The following is a 20,866-nucleotide window of genomic DNA, read 5'->3' as shown; positions in this document are numbered from 1 at the left end:
AGAAAAACAGCCCCAAAGCATGATGCTGACACCACCATGCTTCACTGTGGGTATGGTGTTCTTTTGGTGATATGCAGTGTTGTTTTTGCGCCAAACATATCTTTTGGAATTATTGCCAAAAAGTTCAACTTTGGTTTCATCAGACCAGAACACCTTTTGCAACATGCTTTTGAGAAACTTCAGATGTGTTTTTGCAAAATTTAGCCGGGCTTGGATGTTTTTTTTTTTGTAAGAAAAGGCTTCCGTCTTGCCACTCTACCCCACAGCCCAGACATATGAAGAATACGGGCGATTGTTGTCACATGTACCACACAGCCAGTATTTGCCAGATATTCCTGCAGCTCCTTTAATGTTGCTGTAGGTGTCTTGGTAGCCTCCCAGACCAGTTTTCTTCTAGTCTTTTCATCAATTTTGGAGGAACATCCAGTTCTTGGTAATGTCACTGTTGCACCATATTTTCTTCACTTGATGACTGTCTTCACTGTGTTCCATGGTAAATCTAATGCCTTGGAAATTCTTTTGTACCCTTATCCTGACTGATACCTTTTAACAATAAGATCCCTCTGATGCTTTAGAAGCTCTCTGCGGACCATGGCTTTTGCTGTAGGATGCGACTAAGAAAATGTCAGGAAAGACCTACTAGAACAGCTTAACTTTATTTGGGGTTAATCAGAGGCACTTTAAATTATGACAGGTGTGTACTGACTCCTATTTAACATGATTTTGAATGTGATTTCATAATTCTGAACACAGCTACATCCCCAGTTATAAAAGGGTGTTTACACTTATGCAACCATATTATTTTAGTTTTTTATTTTTATTTCCCTTTACCTAAAATATTTCAGTTTGTTTTTCAATTGAGTTGTACAGTTTATAAGTCACATTAAAGGTGGAAAAAGTTCTGAAATGATTTATCTTTGTCTCATTTTTTTTACATCACAGAAACCTGACATTTTAACGGGTGTGTAGACTTTTTATATCCTCTGTATGTATATATACATATATATACATACATATCCATATTTAGACATGTGTATGTACTGTATGTATGTATATTTATGTTAACCAGAGTTTTGAAGTCATGTTATCCTGACACGTGTTAAATTCAATTGCATTCGAGCAAACACGTTTACTTTCAACTTGTAATACGAGCACTACTGCTAACGCACACAAACACCCGCAATAAACCCCTTTATGGCACGCAAAAGTTAGCATCCCACTCATAATCTAGCCCTAAAAAAGCTGAATTTCCATAGTATTGGCAATGTTATGGCCAGGTTTAGTTAAAGGGACGGTCTACTCCAGAATTCTTATTGTTTAAAAAGATAGATAATCCCTTTGTTACCCATTCCCCTGTTTTGCATAAAAACACTGTTATATTAATACACTTTTTACCGTGATTACCTTGTATCTAAGCCTTTGCAGACTGCCCCTTTATTTCAGTTATTTTGTCAGACTTGCATTTTAGCGAATCAGTGCCCTCTCACTTGTAAATCCAGGGCGTGGCCACAGTGTTATCTATATGAAACACATGAAATGACGTCCTCTAGCTGTGAAAAACTGCCAAGTGCATTGAAATAAGGGGTGGCCTTCAAGGTTTTAGAAATTAGCATATTAGCCTGCCTAGGTTTAGCTTTCAACAAAGAATACCAAGAGAACAAAGCACATTTGATGATAAAAGTGAATTGGAAAGTTATTTAAAATTGCATTCCCTATCTGAATCATGAAAGTTTAATTTTGACTAGCCTGTCCCTTTAATGGTTTGTCTGTGTTAATGTTTTAAACCTGATATAGTTATTTTCATTCTTCTGAATGCCTAGGTTGTTGGAAACAAAATGGTTGACAAAGAAATGACTGTTATGGTGGAATTCACAAATCCATTAAAGAAAAAGCTTCAGAATGTTTCCCTGAGAGTTAGTGGACCTGGCATTTTGAAAACACGGACTAAAATTTTCAAGTAAGTAAAGTTACTACATGATTATTGACTTTTGCATTAAAATTTGAAAACAATCATCATTAATTAAACAGTAACATGCTTCTGCATCTTTGTTAATTTCAGAGTTCCTAAACTAAACTTCCCTCACCAAAGTAAATATTCTTTTGTTGGGAGAGTTTAGTTTTACAATTTTCACGCATCTTAATTTTTCATTGGGATTAACATTTGTGGGGTTTTTTACCATTAAATTTCTTTTGCTTTTTTTATATGTATGTATATATGTATGTGTGTATTTTTGTGTACTCTGTGTGTGTGTGGTATGTGTAGTGTGTATAGTGTTATATGTGGAAGTGTTGCTTTATTTCTCTTATGTTAATAAATGTATTTTATTTTAGTGAGTGGAATGTTAGTTTGAAAGGGATGACAAAGTTCTTTTTTTACAATACTGACTGGAAAATAATTACATTTTCTTGGTTGGCAAGATGTTGCTTTTCAGGCTATTACTGTTACAGAACATCTTCATACTCCTCCAGCTACTTCAGATTCCCCTCACAGATGATATAGTTGGGGCTTTTACACAGTCATCATTGTGTTATCACTGCTTCACCCCTCTTATATTTCTAGTCTGGAGATTGACCTCTCTATAATTGTCAGCAACTGGGAGTGCCCAAAAATCTGCTCACAAATTTACTGTCTACAGGTTTTGTTGTAATAGCATATTTAATTACTGCAAATGCCACATTTCTTGCAAAATATCATTTGTTTAAAGGCAAACTTTACCAGCAACTTCCTTTAAATGGTTAATAAACACAGGTATAGTTTGATTATTTTTTCACAATATATTATTACTGGCAAAGCCAAATGTGTATTCAGAGCAAATTACAACATTTTAAAGTGATACCTATAAGTTAAATAAAACTTTATTACTTTTTTTTTTCTTTTGACAATGTAATTTTACATTTTATTGAGATTAAATTGTCAAAATATTATGTTTTTAAATATATTTGGTGTTAAAGAAAAGTAATGAGAACAATGTATTTTATATTATTTTTTTATATTAATATTATAACTAATGACTCAAGAATATGAGCTTGTATGACTACTATTAGGTAGCTGATATGAAAAAATAGAGAAAGTTTGTTTTAGCATTTAGATAAAACTTACTCTGCTATAATTTTGCAATCTCCACTAATAAAAATAAAATACCACTATTCCAGCATCCCAGAGTGCAGTTAACTTTAACTGCCACTGTCTCAGCCCACCAACAAGTAAACCTAACTGCTATAGTTTTGCTTAATAAATAAATCTAGCCACCAATATCTTGGACCATAAAACGACAATTAGGAATAACCAAACCTTGTCCCAGCACAAGTATCACCAACTGCAACATTGGCTCAGCCCTATTGAACATAACTGCAACAGTCTTCCCACTGCAATAGCCCCTAGCCCCTAATTGACCCTCACCAATTCAATGTCTAATTGACACATAATGATTTATTTACCTTAGCTCAATTAAATAATCTTCATTCTTCAGCTTCTTCCAGCCAACTGGATCCTCTCTCTCTTTATCCCTTCTATGTTAAAAAATAAAATTGAGTTCTAATTGTTAAATCAATTTAGTACTGCAGATGAGTAGGTTCGGTAAACAAATTATGCCTAACTGGTTAACCTGATTACAATTAAGGATTGACATAAAAAATGCCCTATAGAGGAACCAGAGCATGATAAAGATGAAGAAGGTGACTTGTTACTGCTGGTAAAAGGAGGCAGAAGAATGAAGATTCTTTAATCGGACATCAAGAAAAGGTCAATAGGTCATGTTGGCTACGGTATGGGGTTATCGGTGGTGGGAGGGGAAGTACAAATACGTTGGGGGAGTTGGGACAAAGTAGGAGGGGTTTCCTGTTGCCATTACTCTGTAGGAGTGTTTGAACTGCTCCACTTTTGAGGCTTGAGTTTTATGACTGACTTGTCTGTATTTATAGTAACAAGGTTGTCGCTATTCTGAAGCAGTAACAGTGCTTCCTGCATAAGATCTAGGGCAAATATGTTATTGTTGTGCTCCAGTTAGTATCAGCTCAGGGAGCTTGTCCAGTCCCGAAATAAAAACTTTCTTGCTTGACTCTCAATTCTCTTAAAGTTAAAAAGTATATTGGTTCCAAGCTTCATGAAAGCGTTTGCAGTTCCCTTGTTTGGATAAAGATTCAGAGCCTGTGAGTGCAAGAGGAAAATAAGAGGGACTAGTAGCAGTTTATTTAAATAATATTTTTACTATTTGTGTCTAGGTGTTCAAGATGATAAATAACTTCTGCCTACTGATGGCTCAGCACATTATTTAGAAGCTTTCTTCACAATATTTCCTTGCAGGCAGAAAAGATTATTGCTGTTTTAATCTATTTGCAATTTATTTAACTTTTCTCCTTCATATCTGTAGTTAACTTTTATATTTTATCTTCAGTCACTGAGAAATTCATTCAATGACCTTTTAGGACTGACATTAAACACAAAATTGTCATCTCATGATTCAGATAAATACAATTTTAAACAACATTCAAATTTACTTCTATTATTTAATTTGTTTAATTATTCAGATATCCTTTGTTGAAGACATAGTAGTGCACATGGGTGAGCCAATTACACAAGCCATCTATGTGCAGCCACCAATCAGCAGCTACTGAGCCTATTTAGATATGCTTCTCGACAAAAGAAATTAAGAGATAAAGCAAAAAGAGATAATAGAAGTAAATCAGAAAGTTGTTTGCACTTAATTCATGAAAAAAAATAATTGGGTTTCATGTCCCTTTAATTAACCCAATGGTTACGTCAGCAATGCAGCAATTTGGAGAATTACATTCACTACTGTAACTGAAAGCTATTTCCCTGTTAAGTTCTAACAATTTATTATGAATTTAAAAATATTGGTATCCGGATCCAGAGGCTATTTCAGTTAAACAAGAAATATCTACCAAGATTAATTGGAGTAAATAAATATGAGGGCTTAAATGTTTTTATGGATAATGTTTTAATTTATCTAACTGAAAGATATGAAAACAGTTAGAGACAAAAAAAAAACATCTTTTTTAAAAACACAAAATACTTTTTTGTTTAATATGAGATCTGTACATGCACTCTACAGTCTTCACAAGACTATTTCTTCTACATATCTGCCCCTAATTGACCGCAGCAGTAGTGATAAACTGAGATTCTGCAAAACACTACTCCATAAACAATTCCTGATTGGCTTCTCTAAATAAGGGCAGTGGTGGGAGGAGCATCATACGCCTCAGCGCATACAATGCCCTCACATTATTTACCTCACATTTATTTTTATGAGAAATAATTTTTAGCCCTGTAGAATATGTTGATCATTTTTAAATAAATTATCTAAATCTTTCCTTTTCTCTTAAAAATGTATTATGCTCACATTAAAGTAAGTCTGATCCAGTTTCTTACTACTGTTGGGATAACTCTTTTTTTATGGCTAAAATGTGCTTAGATCACTTTTTATTCTGCTAAAATCATTACATTTTTAAAAGGGATGCTCTAGTCAAAATTAAATGTTCATGATTCACATAGGGCATGCAATTTTAAACAACTTTCCAATTTACTTTTTTTTTTAATCAAATTTGCTTTGTTCTCTTTGCTAAACTCAGGTAGGCTTGTGATTATTTCTAAGCCCTTGAAAGCTGCCTCTTATTTCAGTGTATTTTGACAGTTTTTCACAGCTAGGCAGTGCTAGCTCATGTGAGCTATATAGATAACATTGTGCTCCCTCCCATGGAGTTATTTATGACTCAGGACTGATTTATTATTATTATCAGGTATTTGTAGAGCGTGATTGGCTGAAATGCAAGTCTGTGAAAAGAATGTAAATAAGGGGGCAGTCTGCAGAGGCTTAGATACAAGGTAACCACAGAGGTAAAACTTATATTAATACAACTGTGTTGGTTATGCTAAACTTAGGAATGGGTAATAAAGGGATTATTTATCTTTTTAAACAATAGCAATTCTGGAATATACTGTCCCTTTAAGTATTTATTTAAAGGTGGCTAACATAGGCTACATGCGGGCCAGCTGTTAGTCAGTCACTGTGACATTTTTCCGCCATCACAACAAACGCCAATAGCAAAATTTACATTCCTTTATTGGGGACATTCTATTTAAATAAGCTTATGGCCCAGATTCCTCAAAGCTCATTTTGACAACAAATTGTTACTGCATGAATCATCCAATCTACAAGTTCTCTTCATTAAAGGAACATGCTGCAATATTAACTCTTAGACAAATTGTGCAGTATCTCAGGCAATGAAATATAAACTGGATTCCTTTTAGCCATTTTGTATCCAGTGTGGTGTAAGTACAAGCACATTTAGCAATAAAGTTTTTTAAAATACATTTCTTTAGAATTGTTTGTAGTGTCAGCCAGTGAGCTGAACAGGGCAATCCTCTGGCGAGTTTGACATTTTCTTGCAGATCATAGCAGTTTACAAGAAGCTCTTTACTTCTTTAGGTCTTGCTGACGTGTGTTGTTAAGTTGTTTTTTTTTGGCAGTTTTTATAAAGTGAAAAAATATATAGGAAGCTAAACATAAATGCAATTTAAACCATGATAAAACATTAAAGTGTGAGTTGTGTTTGACCTAGGCCCAGCACAATTAACTGTAACTGTGACCCAGTGCTATGCAGCTTTCTAAAAACTGAGACCTGGCTACAGTGCAGTTTACCCTAATTATGATCTGACCCTAATGCAATTGTCCTTAACAGAAACCTGGTATTACCAAGATAATGCTACCTGATTCCAAACTTTTATAACAATTAACCCTAACTGACCAAGCCCCAACTCTCATTACCCTAACTTCAATGCAGCTCCTTAATTAACCATATGTGATACCCCTTCATTAGCCTGCCCCAACACTCTTCTGTGATCTCTTGACATATAAACACAACCACCCTGAAAAAATCTAAAATGAAAACTCTAAACTAAAAAAATATTTAAGAAGAAACTGTCACTTAATTAAAAACTGTTATAAAACCCAACAATTTTCTACATAAATCCTCAATAAAGGGCCAGATTATGAGTGGCGTGCACGAGCGACAAGGAATCTCACCGCAGGTTTTAAGAGTTGATGCGATCACTTGACCGCAATTGTGATTTATGCTAGAACACTGGTTTTCAAACCTGACCTCAGGCCTCCCTAAAAGGCCACATTTTGAGGATTTCTGAAATGGAGCACAAGTGAAATAATGCTTAATAAACATGGTTATTTCACCTGCTCTTATCCAAGGTTCCAAAAACAGTGCGCTAGAATAATTACTGCGACTTCAGAGCTCTGGTTAACTGTTTGCAAAACTAAAACGTTTCACAAAACACATCAAAAATACATTACAAAGTACAGCTACACTCATAGGTGCAGATTTATCATAGTGCGAGCGGACATGATACAATGTCGGCATTTATCATTGCTCTTGTGAACTGCTGGTGCAATGCCTCCCCCTGCAGATTCACGGCTAATCAGACTCTAGCATGAGGTGTCAATCAACCCGGTCGTATTTGATCGGGTTGATTTCTGTCCACGGCCTTAGAGGCAGCGGACAAATTATGGAGCAGCGGCATAAATCGGCCTGTAATGTCTATATATATATATATATATATATATATATATATATATATATAAAAATATATATATATATATAATATAATATAGCTCACTTTTCGCCTCCCCATCATTTTATATTTTCTTTATTTTCTCTATACAATGAGTTATTTTCTCTATATTTTGTATTTAGTGGAGGATTTTAAACTCACTTTTCGCCTCCCCCATAATTTTAATTGTTGTTATATATATATATATATATATATATATATATATATATATATATATATATATATATGTATTTATATGTGTAAACATGTATTTACAGACATATATACACATATAAACCCATACATTCATATGTATACATATATAGATATAGTTATGTGTATTGGAACACTTTGCAGTTAAGTATATGAAAACATGAAAAAACATCTTTATGCAATATTCATTTTTAATAAAGCTTTTAACTATATATTTACTGTAAATATTTCACAATCCAATGTTCTGCACATAGCAGAATATTTTCATACGGCTAAATTTAGAGTTTTGCGGCCAAAGGAGTGCGTTAGTTACGCGTGTTTTTTCCCCCCCGCACCTTTTAAATAACGCTGGTATTTAGAGTTCTCTGAAGGGCTGCGTTAGGCTCCAAAAAGGGAGCGTAGAGCATAATTTACCGCCACTTCAACTCTCAATACCAGCGTTGCTTACGGTAGCGGCCAGCTTGAAAAACGTGCTTGTGCACGATATCCCCATAGGAAGCAATGGGGCAGTTTGAGCTGAAAAAAAACCTAACACCTGCAAAAAAGCAACGTTCAGCTCCTAACGCAGCCCTATTGTTTCCTATGGGGAAACACTCTAAGTCTGCACCTAACACCCTAACATGTACCCGAGTCTAAACACCCCTAACCTTACACTTATTAACCCCTAATCTGCCGCCCCCGCTATCGCTGACATCTGCATTATATTATTAACCCCTAATCTGCCGCTCCGTACACCGCCACAATCCAACATTATACCTATGTACCCCTAATCTGCTGTCCCTAACATCGCCGACACCTATATTATATTTATTAACCCCTAATCTGCCCCCCCGATACCTTACCTACACTAATTAACCCCTAATCTGCCGACCGGACCTCGCCGCTACTCTAATAAATGTATTAACCCCTAAAGCTAAGTCTAACCCTAACACTAACACCCCCCTAAGTTAAATATAATTTTTATCTAACGAAATAAATTAACTCTTATTAAATAAATTATTCCTATTTAAAGCTAAATACTTACCTGTAAAATAAACCCTAATATAGCTACAATATAACGAATAATTATATTGTAGTTATTTTAGGATTTATATTTATTTTACAGGCAACTTTGTATTTAGTTTAACTAGGTACAATAGCTATTAAATAGTTATTAACTATTTAATAGCTACCTAGTTAAAATAATTACAAAATTACCTGTAAAATAAATCCTAACCTAAGTTACAATTAATATGAAACAACATAGAAAAGGAAGTGGGGATTTCACAATAAGAAATTCCCAAAAGTCTAGGTAAATCCAGCACAACTGTAAAATTGAATAAAAGCACTACAAAAAGCTTTTTATGTCAAAAACAATATAAATATTTATTAACCAAATGCACAATACACACATTCACATTCATACAGTGGATCCCACACAAAGCAGTGTTATAAAGTACTGGCCAAAAAGATATTATCTGGTGCACCAGGGGAAATAGACAAAAAACAGTCCGTTTAAGACTTGCAGGTATTTGTAATCCAATAAGTGCAGCGTTAATGCAAGAAATGGATGCAGTTATACAGTCCCCGGTGTATAAAGACCAGTTACTTCAGACTTGAACCCCGATAGTTACTGAGTCGATTGATGCTTTAAAGGCATAGCATAGGAGGAGCAATAGAAACACGCGTCTTTATTCACAGGTGCTGTATTTTTTTAAGACAGTAATATTCGGTGTACAGATGCATATAACATGTTCTACCTGTATTTGTTCACGCGGTCGCTCCTCCTAGCTGCCTCGTTCATAGAGTGTCCAGACATCAGGGGTAAGTCACGATGAGCAGGGGATCTGCTGTAAGGGCTGCTTGGCACTTATTGGATTACAAATACCTGCAAGTCTTAAACGGACTGTTTTTTGTCTATTTCCCCTGGTGCACCAGATAATAACTTTTTGGCCAGTACTTTATAACACTGCTTTGTGTGGGATCCACTGTATGAATGTGAATGTGTGTATTGTGCATTTGGTTAATAAATATTTATATTGTTTTTGACATAAAAAGCTTTTTGTAGTGCTTTTATTCAATTTTACAGTTGTGCTGGATTTACCTAGACTTTTGGGAATTTCTTATTGTGAAATCCCCACTTCCTTTTCTATGTTGTTTCATATGTATCTTTCTAGGAAGCACCTGTTCTCTAGTGAATTACTTATTAGTGTGCAACTCTCATTTTTTGTGTCTTTTAAGTTACAATTAAACCTAACACTACACTATCAATAAATAAATTGAATAAACTACCTACAATTACCTACAATTAAATCAACTAAACTAAATTACAAAAAACAAACAAACACTAAATTACAAAAAATAAAAAAAGAATACAAGAATTTTAAACTAATTACACTTACTCTAAGCCCCCTAAAAAAATAACAAAGCCCCCCAAAATAAAAAAAATGCCCTACCCTATTCTAAAATAAAAAGTTAACAGCTCTATTACCTTACCATCCCTTAAAAGGGCCTTTTGCGGGGCATGCCCCAAAGAAAACAGCTCTTTTGCCTGTAAAAAAAACATACAATACCCCCCCCCCCAACATTACAACCCACATACCCCTAATCTAACCCACCCAAACCCCCCTTAAATAAACCTAACACTACCCCCCTGAAGATCTTCCTACCTTATCTTCACCCAGCCGGGTATCACCGATCCGTCCAGAAGAGGGTCCGAAGTCTTCATCCTATCCGGGCAGAAGAGCTCCTCCAGAGGGTCCGAAGTCTTCATCCTATCCGGGCAGAAGAGGACATCCGGACCGGCAGACATCTTCATCCAGGCGGCATCTTCTATCTTCTTTCATCCGGCGCGGAGCGGGACCATCTTGAAGCAGCCGACGCGGAGCCATCCTTCTTCACCGACGGACTAACGACGAATGAAGGTTCCTTTAAATGACGTCATCCAAGATGGCGTCCCTAGAATTCCGATTGGCTGATAGGATTCTATCAGCTATTGTACCTATTTAAAATAAATACAAAGTTGCCTGTAAAATAAATATAAATCCTAAAATAGCTACAATATAATTATTCGTTATATTGTAGCTATATTAGGGTTTATTTTACAGGTAAGTATTTAGCTTTAAATAGGAATAATTTATTTAATAAGAGTTAATTTATTTCGTTAGATAAAAATTATATTTAACTTAGGGGGGTGTTAGTGTTAGGGTTAGACTTAGCTTTAGGGGTTAATACATTTATTAGAGTAGCGGCGAGGTCCGGTCGGCAGATTAGGGGTTAATAAGTGTAGGTAGGTAGCGGCGACGTTGGGAGGGGCAGATTAGGGGTTAATAAATATTATGTAGGTGTCGGCGGTGTTAGGGGCAGCAGATTAGGGGTTTATAGGGATAATGTAGGTGGCGGCGGTGTCTGGTCGGCAGATTAGGGGTTAAAAAAATGTATTAGAGTGGCGGCGATGTGGGGGGACCTCGGTTTAGGGGTACATAGGTAGTTTATGGGTGTTAGTGTACTTTAGAGCACAGTAGTTAAGAGCTTTATGAACCGGCGTTAGCCCATAAAGCTCTTAACTCCTGACTTTTTTTCTGCGGCTGGAGTTTTGTCGTTCAGCCAAGACTCTAAATACCGGCGTTAGGCAGATCCCATTGAAAAGATAGGATACGCAATTGGCGTAAGAGGATCTGCGGTATGGAAAAGTCGCGGCTGGAAAGTGAGCGTTAGACCCTTTCCTGACTGACTCTAAATACCAGCGGGCGGCCAAAACCAGCGTTAGGACCCCTTAACGCTGGTTTTTGACGGCTAACGCAGAACTCTAAATCTAGGCGTTAGTATTTATATATAGATATTCATATAAATATATATATATATATATATATATATATATATATATATATATATATATATATATATATATATATATATATATATATATATATATATATATATATATATATATATAGGAAAGAAAGAAGGGTGGTTGTGAATTAGCACATGAACTTAAAATATAAACAGACGATGTATAAAAAATTATCTCATAGAAATAATAATAGTTCACTACTATAAAAACAGTACAATAGAAACAATTAGTATTGATTCACAAATGCTGAAATAACGAGTTAAAAATGATGAATTAATAACTGTTAAAAATTCTGTATAAATATATATATATATAAAACAAGATGTAGTATATTAAAAATATAAAAAAATATAAAAAAGAGAGTCCCAGTAAAAGAGAGAGCATAAATTACTCCTGGTTGTAGATAAAAATAGACAAGTAGTAGTCAAAAGTTCATAATGTCAAAAAATAGGAAGATCAAAAATCCTGGTCCCTTTTGGGCATCTACTTCTACCTCAATCTATATGAGGTAAGGGCCACACAGTGTAGCGAAGATCTTTGTTATAGATACCAGGGATAGCTTGTCTCCACTTTGTATAATGATAGTATCCAACGTTGTCCAAAAATGCAGTCACAGATCACATGTAATACAAATGGAAGTGACAGATGAAGAAATGCATGTCTTTTCCTATACGGATGTAGATGCGTCCAGAATTACAGCCTTAGCAAGGGGCTCAAGAGATTTTCTCAGAGTTACATCTAAAATCAACGTGCCTAAAGATTTTTTATCAGCTTTTCTCAGTTCAGCTGCAATGTGTCTCTCTCCTAGTCAGAAACACTCTACAACCAGGAGTAATTTATGCTCTCTCTTTTACTGGGACTCTCTTTTTTTATATTTTTTATATTTTTAATATACTACATCTTGTTTTATATATATCTATACAGAATTTTTAACAGTTATGAATTCATCATTTTTAACTCGTTATTTCAGCATTTGTGAATCAATATTAATTGTTTCTATTGTACTGTTTTTATTGTAGTGAACTATTATTATTTCTATGTGATAATTTTTTATACATCTTCTGTTTATATTTTAAGTTCATATGCTAATTCACAAACACCCTTCTTTATTTCCAATTAACTTTTATATTGTGTATCTAGATTTGAGGGAATCTGGAAATACAATAGGTGGATTTCTGGCAGCATTTAGATTTTTAATTTCTATACCACAGCGCCCAGGCTATATTTTCTTTTCATACCTATATATATATATATATATATATATATATATATATATATATATATATATATATATATATATATATATATATATATATATATATATACTCTATATATAGGTATAAATATATATTGTACCAAAAAACATCAGATATATGTAGGAATATGTATTTATGAATAAATATAACATTTTCTTCTATGTGAAGAACATTTGAATGTGAAATATTGATATTTTCATGTTGGGTTAGCGCACATGAGAATATGTGATCTGGTTTGCACAAGAGTGGGTGTTAGATTTTTTCCACTTTTTCTTCTCCATTGACTTCTATGGGTGACTACGTGAACGCGCAAGTGATATTGTAAGTTCTGCCTTTTGCCCTCATCGGGTTAGCGCTCGTACGAAAACAGTTTACTTTTAACTCGTAATATGAGCACACCGCAACGAGCACAAAAAGCTTACTTCTAACACAACTAATGCTCGGGTGGGAGCGTTAATTAGCACTCCACTTGTAATCTGACCCAAAGTGTTTTTTTTATTTAAAGAGACATAAAACCCAATTTTTTTCTTTTATGATTCAGATAGAGCATAGAATTTTAAACAACTTTCCAATTTACTTCTGTTATCATTTTTTTGTTTTCTTGTTATCCTTTGTTGAAAAGCTGGGATATAAGCTCAGAAGTGTGCACGTGTCTATGGCAGCAGTTTTGCAACAGTGTTATACATTAGCAAGAGCCCTAGATGGCAGCACTATTTCCTTTCATGTAGTGCTTCAGGCATGTACACCCTACCTACCTAGGTATCCCTTCAACAAAGAATAACATGAAAACGAAGCAAATTTTAAAATAGAAGGATATTGGAAACTTTTTTTTTAAAATTGTATTCTCTATCTGAAAAATGAGAGAAAATGTTGGGGTTTAATGTCCCTTTAATTTAGAAAAAAAAAAGACAGTAGTTGCAGACCAATATTTTGATTGATCAGCCAACACTCAATTGTTGCTATACATCCTGAAAGAAAAGCATAGGACCTAGGCCACACATTATTTCCTACTAATAGAGTATCATGTTATTAATGGGTCTTATTCTTGTTTTCAGAGAAGTTCCAGTGAATTCCACACTGAAATGGGAAGAAAAATGTGTGCCGCAGAGAGCAGGCTTGCGGAAGTTAATTGCTTCACTTGACAGTGACCTGCTACGTCATGTTTATGGAGAGCTGGATGTAGAGATCTTAAGCGGAGATGATTCCTAAAGCATTTTAGTGATTATTGCAAATGTAAAATGCACATTTATTGAGATTAAAGAATCAGATACTTAGCAAAAGAAAATTATTTCTTTGGAGGAAAAAAAAATCTATGGTGGATTTATACAAATATCTTCTGATGGTATAACAGAGCTCATTACTCATATATCTTCTAAATTATGTCCATAATGTCACTGTTGCTGTCACATTGTTACTTTACTAGCACAAATCAGGCTTTAAGCATACATATGGGAGATTCTTCTGAATTTAATATATGATACAATTAAATACAAATTACAATTTAAGGTACATTAAAGAGATGTGAAACCCAAACATTTCTTTTGTAATTCAGACAGAGCATATCATTTTTTTTTTTTTTTCTAATTTACTTCTATTCTAAAATTTGCTTCGTTCTCATGATATTCTGTGTTGAAGAGATACCTAGGTAGGTATCTAGAGCACTACATAGCAATAAGTAGTGCTGTCATCTAGTTCTCTTGCAAATGGGTAACATTTTAATATATAGTTCTCCAGAAATGGGCATAAGTCACAGTTTTTTTAACAAAAAATACCAAGAGAATGAAGAAAATTGATAACTGAAGTAAATTAGAAAGTTGTTTAAAATCGCATGTTCTATCGTAATCATGAGAGAAAAATGTTGGCTTTCATATCCCTTTAAATAGATATTGAATGTGCTCTGTCCAAATTAAAGATCAGCATTAAATATTGTGCATTTTGGTCTAAAAATATGAGATAGAATCTGTTTAAATATAAACATATAATAATATACCAGTGTCAGTAATGCACTTCCTATTAATTATTATTATCTTACATGTACTTCCTATTAATTATTATTATCTTACATGTACTTCCTATTAATTATTATTATCTTACATGTACTTCCTATTAATGGTCAGTGCTCAACCCTGATACATTTAAAAGGTAAAAAGCTTTTACTGGACATCAAACCATTTAACTGCTGCTCTTAATTAGAAGACAAAGCATTTTTGAGTGTAGTTCCCCTCTATCTAAGGTGACTCAAAGTGGACTTGCTGGGTCATGGAAGTAATGCATTAAAAGGGCAGTAAAGTGAAAATGAAACATTGAGAATTCAGATAGAGCATATAATTTGCTTTGTTCTCTTGGTATTGTTTGTTGAAGAATACACCTAAATAGGCTGATAGGATCTTAGGAGCGTGCACGTGTCTTTAAGAGTCTAAGGCAGCAGTGTTTGTAACTATGTCTAACATTTCTATAAACATTGTTGCAAACAGTGCTAAGCGCACGTGCACACTACTGAGCTCACCTAAGATTGCTCTTTGACAAAAGATATCAAGAGAACTAAGTAAAATTGATAACAGACATATAGGGCGCAATCCGATAAATATCGTAGTTTGCGGCGCAAGCGAGGGAACCCCCACCGCCCGTAGTTTCAGCTCGCAACTCGAGCTATCCTATATACTGCGCCATCAGATGCTATAGTGCCGTAAGTCTGATAAACCAGCGATGTCCAGAAATCTGCGTAAGTACAAATTTCTGGAGTCGCCAGTGACTTACTGCACTTTAGAAACTGCCGGCGCTAAATTATTAAATCTCCCGTACTGTCTAACACGCCTCCCAAACATAGCCCGACACGTCTAACCCTCCATCCACTATCCCCCCTCACTATCCTAACAATAAAAAATGTATTAACCCATAAACCGACGCTCCCGGACCCCACCGCCACCTAATAAAGTTATTAACCCCTAAACCGCCTCTCCCGGACCCCGCCGCCACCTACATTATCTATACTACCCCCTAATGTGAGCTCCTACCCCGCCGCCATTTACATTAACTACCCCCTAATGTGAGATCCTACCCTGCCACCATCTACATTAACTACCCCCTAATGTGAGCTCCTACCCCGCCGCCATCTACATTAACTACCCCCTAATGTGAGCCCCTTACACCGCCGTCAACTATATTAACCCTAATTATATTAGGGTTAATATAGTTAATATAGTTATTATATTATATATATATTAACTATATTAACCCTAATTATATTAGGGTTAATATAGTTAATATCGTTATTATATTATATATATCTTAAGTATAATAACCCTATCTAACTCTAACATCCCTAACTAAATTCTTATTAAAATAAACCTAATTAATATTATTAATTAAAATATTCCTATTTAAATCTAAATACTTAGCTATAAAATAAACCCTAAGATAGCTACAATGTAATTAATAATTACATTGTAGCTATTTTAGGGTTTATATTTATTTTACAGGTAACTTGGTATTTATTTTAACTAGGTACAATAGCTATTAAATAGTTAATAACTATTTAATAGCTACCTAGTTAAAATAATTACCAATTTACCTGTAAAATAAATCCTAACCTAAGTTACAAATATACCTACACTATCAATAAATTAAATAAACTACAAATATCTAAACTAAAATACAATTAAATAAACTAAACTAAATTACAAAAACAAAGACTAAATTAAAAAAAAAAAAAAAAAGATTACAAGATTTTTAAGCTAATTACACCTATTCTAAGCCCCCTAATAAAATAATAAAGCCCCCCAAAATAAAAAAATGTCCCTACCCTATTCTAAAATACAAAAGTTAACATCTCTATTACCTTACCAGCCCTTAAAAGGGCCTTTTGCGGGGCATGCTCCAAAGAAATCAGCTCTTTTGCCTGTTAAAAAAAACACAATACCACCCCCCAACATTACAACCCACCACCCACATACCTCTACTCTAACCCAAACCCCCCTTAAATAAACCTAACACTACCCTCCTGAAGATCTCCCTACCTTGTCTTCACCCAGCCGGGCAGAACTCTTCATCCGATCCGGGCGATGTCTTCAATCAAGCGGCAGAGAAGAAGTCTTCCATCCGGCGATGTCTTCAATCAAGCGGCAGAGAAGAGGTCCTCCATCGGGGCGAAGTTTTTTTCCAAGCGGCATCTTTAATCTTCTTTCTTAGCTCCTCCGACGCGGAACATCCATCCGGCACGACGACTTCCCGACGAATGAGGTTCCTTTAAATGACGTCATCCAAGATGGCGTCCGTCGAATTCCGATTGGCTGATAGGATTCTTTCAGCCAATCGGAATTAAGGTAGAAAAATCTGATTGGCTGATTGAATCAGCCAATCAGATTCAAGTTCAATCCGATTGGCTGATTGTATATAATTAGGGTTAATATAGTTAATATATATAATATAATAACTATATTAACTATATTAACCCTAATATAATAAGGGTTAATCTATTTAATATAGCTGGCGGCGGTGTAGGGGGATTAAATTAGGGGTTAATCTATTTAATATAGCTGGCGGCGGTGTAGGGGGATTAAATTAGGGGTTAATGTAATTAATATAGCTGGCGACGGGGTAGGGGGATTAAATTAGGGGTTAATGTAATTAATATAGCTGGCGGCGGGGTAGGGGGATTAAATTAGGGGTTAATGTAATTAATATAGCTGGCGGCGGTGTAGGGGGATTATATTAGGGGTTAATAATTTTAATATAGCTGGTGGCGGGGTAGGAGCTCACATTAGGGGGTAGGTAATATAGCTGGCGGCGGGGTAGGAGCTCACATTAGGGGGTAGTTAATGTAGGTGGCGACGGTGTAGGGGGATCACATTAGGGGGTTATACTTTTAATGTAGGTGGCGGCGGGGTCCGGGAGCTGTGGTTTAGGGGTTAAATACTTTATTAGGGATTGCGGCGGGGGATCGCAGTTGACAGGTAGATAGACATTGCGCATGCGTTAGGTTTTATTTAGCAGGTAGTTTAGGGAGTTACAGGGCTCCAATAGACAGCGTAAGGCTTACTACGGCTGCATTTTGTGGCGAGGTGAAAATGGAGTAAGATTTCTCCATTTTCGCCATGTAAGTCCTTACGCTGTATATTGGATACCAAACTGCGCGGGTTTGGTATACCTGCCTATGGCCCAAAAAACTATGGGCGAAGGCAAAAATATACGAGCATAACTTCTAGGTTACGCCGTACATAGGATACCAAACCCGCGCAAAATTCGGCGTCGCCGGCTTTTGCGGGCGACGCTGCATATCGGATCGGGCCCATATTGAGAAGTTGTTTAAAATGACATGCTTTATCCAATCCATTAATGACTAATAGTTTGACTTTATTGTCCCTTTAACATTTGTTAAGGATTTTCTGCAAGAACTTTAAATCCCTTTGCTTTAAAATTTTATTTCTAGATTATCACTTCTGAGTCTGCAAAACTTAGTTGGCTAGATCATATTCTAATTAGAAATGCAACAATAAGATTTTGCTGCTACTACCAGTTGTTAAGATATATACCCTTTTCTTTTATTGTTTAAAGGGACATAATACTCATATGCTAAATCACTTGAAACTGATGCAGTATAACTGTAAAAAGCTGACAGGAAAATATCACCTGAGCATCTCTATGTAAAAAAGGAAGATATTTTACCTCACAATCTCTTCAGCTCAGCAGAGTAAGTTCTGTGTAAAAAGTTATACTCAACTGCTCCCAGCTGCAGGTAAAAAAAATTAAAAAAATGAAGAAATGAACAGCAGCCAATCAGCATCAGCAGTGCTGAGGTCATGAACTTTTACTGTGATCTCATGAGATTTGACTTGACTCTCATGAGATTTCATTGTAAACTTCCTTTACCTGATTGGTGAAATAAGATGAGAGTGCATGATGCTCAACCCTTTCAGATGTCCCAGGACAGAAACACTAAAATGCTGCTTAGAAATCATTTACAATGGGAGGTGGCTACTGAGGAACTTTTGAGGTAAAATATCTTTCTTTTTTACATAGAGATGTTCAGGAGATATTTTCTAGTCAGCTTTTTACAGCTATGCTGCATCACTTTCAAGTGTTTAAACATTTGGGTATTATGGCCCTTTAAATGTTTTAAACACCTACATTTTTCACACCTATAAATGACTGAAGATCGTGTTAGATCACAATCCAGTTGTAAAAGTAACTATTGATAGTAAAAAAAAAAAAAAAAGAACATATATATGAAGACTTACATTATCACAAGCTAATTTTACAACTGATATAATGTAGCCCTTAGTATGCTAGTGTTTGTTTAAACATTTTGAGCCATTTTGTTCACTCATGAGATTGTACAGTGATCCTATAAGGAAGACTGGTGAAAAACATCTCTAAAATCCTCACTACATTGTGAAAAAATGATTTCTATTATATTCACACACATGAATTTAAGTTTTTTTTACTTGACTTTTCTCTCAAAATTGCTAAACCGTGAATGTAACAGACTTTGTAAAAAAAAAAAGGTCACTTACTTTGAGATGTATTCAGTAGTGATGATTCATAGAAATTCATATGGAAGTCAACACAAGTTCACAGATACCTTGTAGCTCATTGTTTCACATTGGGATTTATAAAGGCAGAGTACATGAGAGTAGATAAATATACATTACACTCTTAGCCTGGAGGGTGCGTGCCACAAATTATACCTGTCTCATAAGTGTAGAAATAGAAATAGTCTACATTTAGAGCAGCCCTTAGCTATTTTCAATATTTTCTGATTGTTTTTAGATTAATAACATTTACTTATAATCATTTGTTAAAAGTTTTTTTCTTATGATTGTTTTATGGTACACAAACATTCTCACTTGTTATATGCATGTATTAGTGCTTTTTAATGGAAATGTTAAATTGTACAACAGCTTTCTAATGAAACCATTAAATAAAGTATGTTTGATGATACTTAGTTCTGGGTTTAATTGTTATTTTTTTTATTTTTATTTTTTACAAATTGCTTTCACTTTAGGTTAGTCTGGAACAGTTTTACAAAGTAGTTATGTTTATAAAAGTCATTAGGAACAAGAATTATAAAATCATGATCTGAAAATCCCTATTTAGTTTTAAATCAATTGTCAGATTTGTGTTAATTTTCGATTGTTGCAAAAAAAAAAAAAAACATGAGAAACTGACATAGGTCAAAAGGGATATCTGGGCAAACTCTGATATATATATATATATATATATATATATATATATATATATATATATATATATATATATATATATATATATATATATATATAGAATAATTGATTAGGGTTGTAATTGTATTTATTTACAGATGGTAAAGTTTTAAGTTGGTGAAGCAATTTGCCTCCCCCCCCACCCAGAGTCCTGTCATGTACGTATTCCTAAATACACTCCAATATGCACACACAATGCTCACACACACAAATTGAACTCATTCAAATGCATTTAAAACATAAAACACTCATGTTAACCCCAGCCACTAAATTTAACCCAGAGACCCCTCATGGTTAAAGGGACAGTATACACTCATTTTCATATAACTGCATGTAATAGACACTACTATAAAGAATAAGATGCACAGATACTGATATAAAAATCCAGTATAAAACTGTTAAAAAAGTTACTTGGAAGCTGACAGTTTGGCTCTGTTGAAAAGGTAGCTGGAAAGCCCACTGCAAGTGGCAAATAAGACACTCCCCCCTCCCCCTTCTTTTACATATGAAAAGACCCTTTACACAAACAGGAGCAAGCTGGAGAAGGTAGCTGACAGTATTCACATAAAACTTTGGGGCTTGGTTAGGAGTCTGAAAATCAGAGCAATATTATTTAAAAATAAGCAAAACTATACATTTATTTAAAAAAAAAACTTTATGGGCTATATAAATAGATCATCTACAAAACATTTATGCAAAGAAAAAATGAGTGTATAATGTCCCTTTAACCCTTCCTACTCAATCTCTCCCAATCTCTCCCACCATA

At 34.7% G+C, this 20,866-nt stretch overlaps 1 protein-coding gene across 1 annotated transcript in view; it reads left to right on the top strand.

Annotated features, from left to right (window-relative positions):
• The window catches only part of F13A1 (coagulation factor XIII A chain), a 328,117-nt gene extending 308,294 nt beyond the window's left edge, over positions 1-19,823 (top strand). The window contains exons 14-15 of the mRNA XM_053714703.1: positions 1,821-1,957; positions 13,936-19,823. Of these exons, the coding sequence (XP_053570678.1) occupies positions 1,821-1,957; positions 13,936-14,089 (291 nt within the window). The 3' untranslated portion in view covers positions 14,090-19,823. The remainder of the gene's footprint in view (positions 1-1,820; positions 1,958-13,935) is intronic.
• The last annotated feature ends 1,043 nt before the right edge of the window (positions 19,824-20,866 follow it).

The sequence above is a fragment of the Bombina bombina genome, chromosome 5, assembly GCF_027579735.1.
Source record: "Bombina bombina isolate aBomBom1 chromosome 5, aBomBom1.pri, whole genome shotgun sequence".
NCBI lineage: Eukaryota > Metazoa > Chordata > Amphibia > Anura > Bombinatoridae > Bombina > Bombina bombina.
Note: the sequence above shows the minus strand (reverse complement) of the source record. Positions and strands in the feature narration are given on the sequence as shown.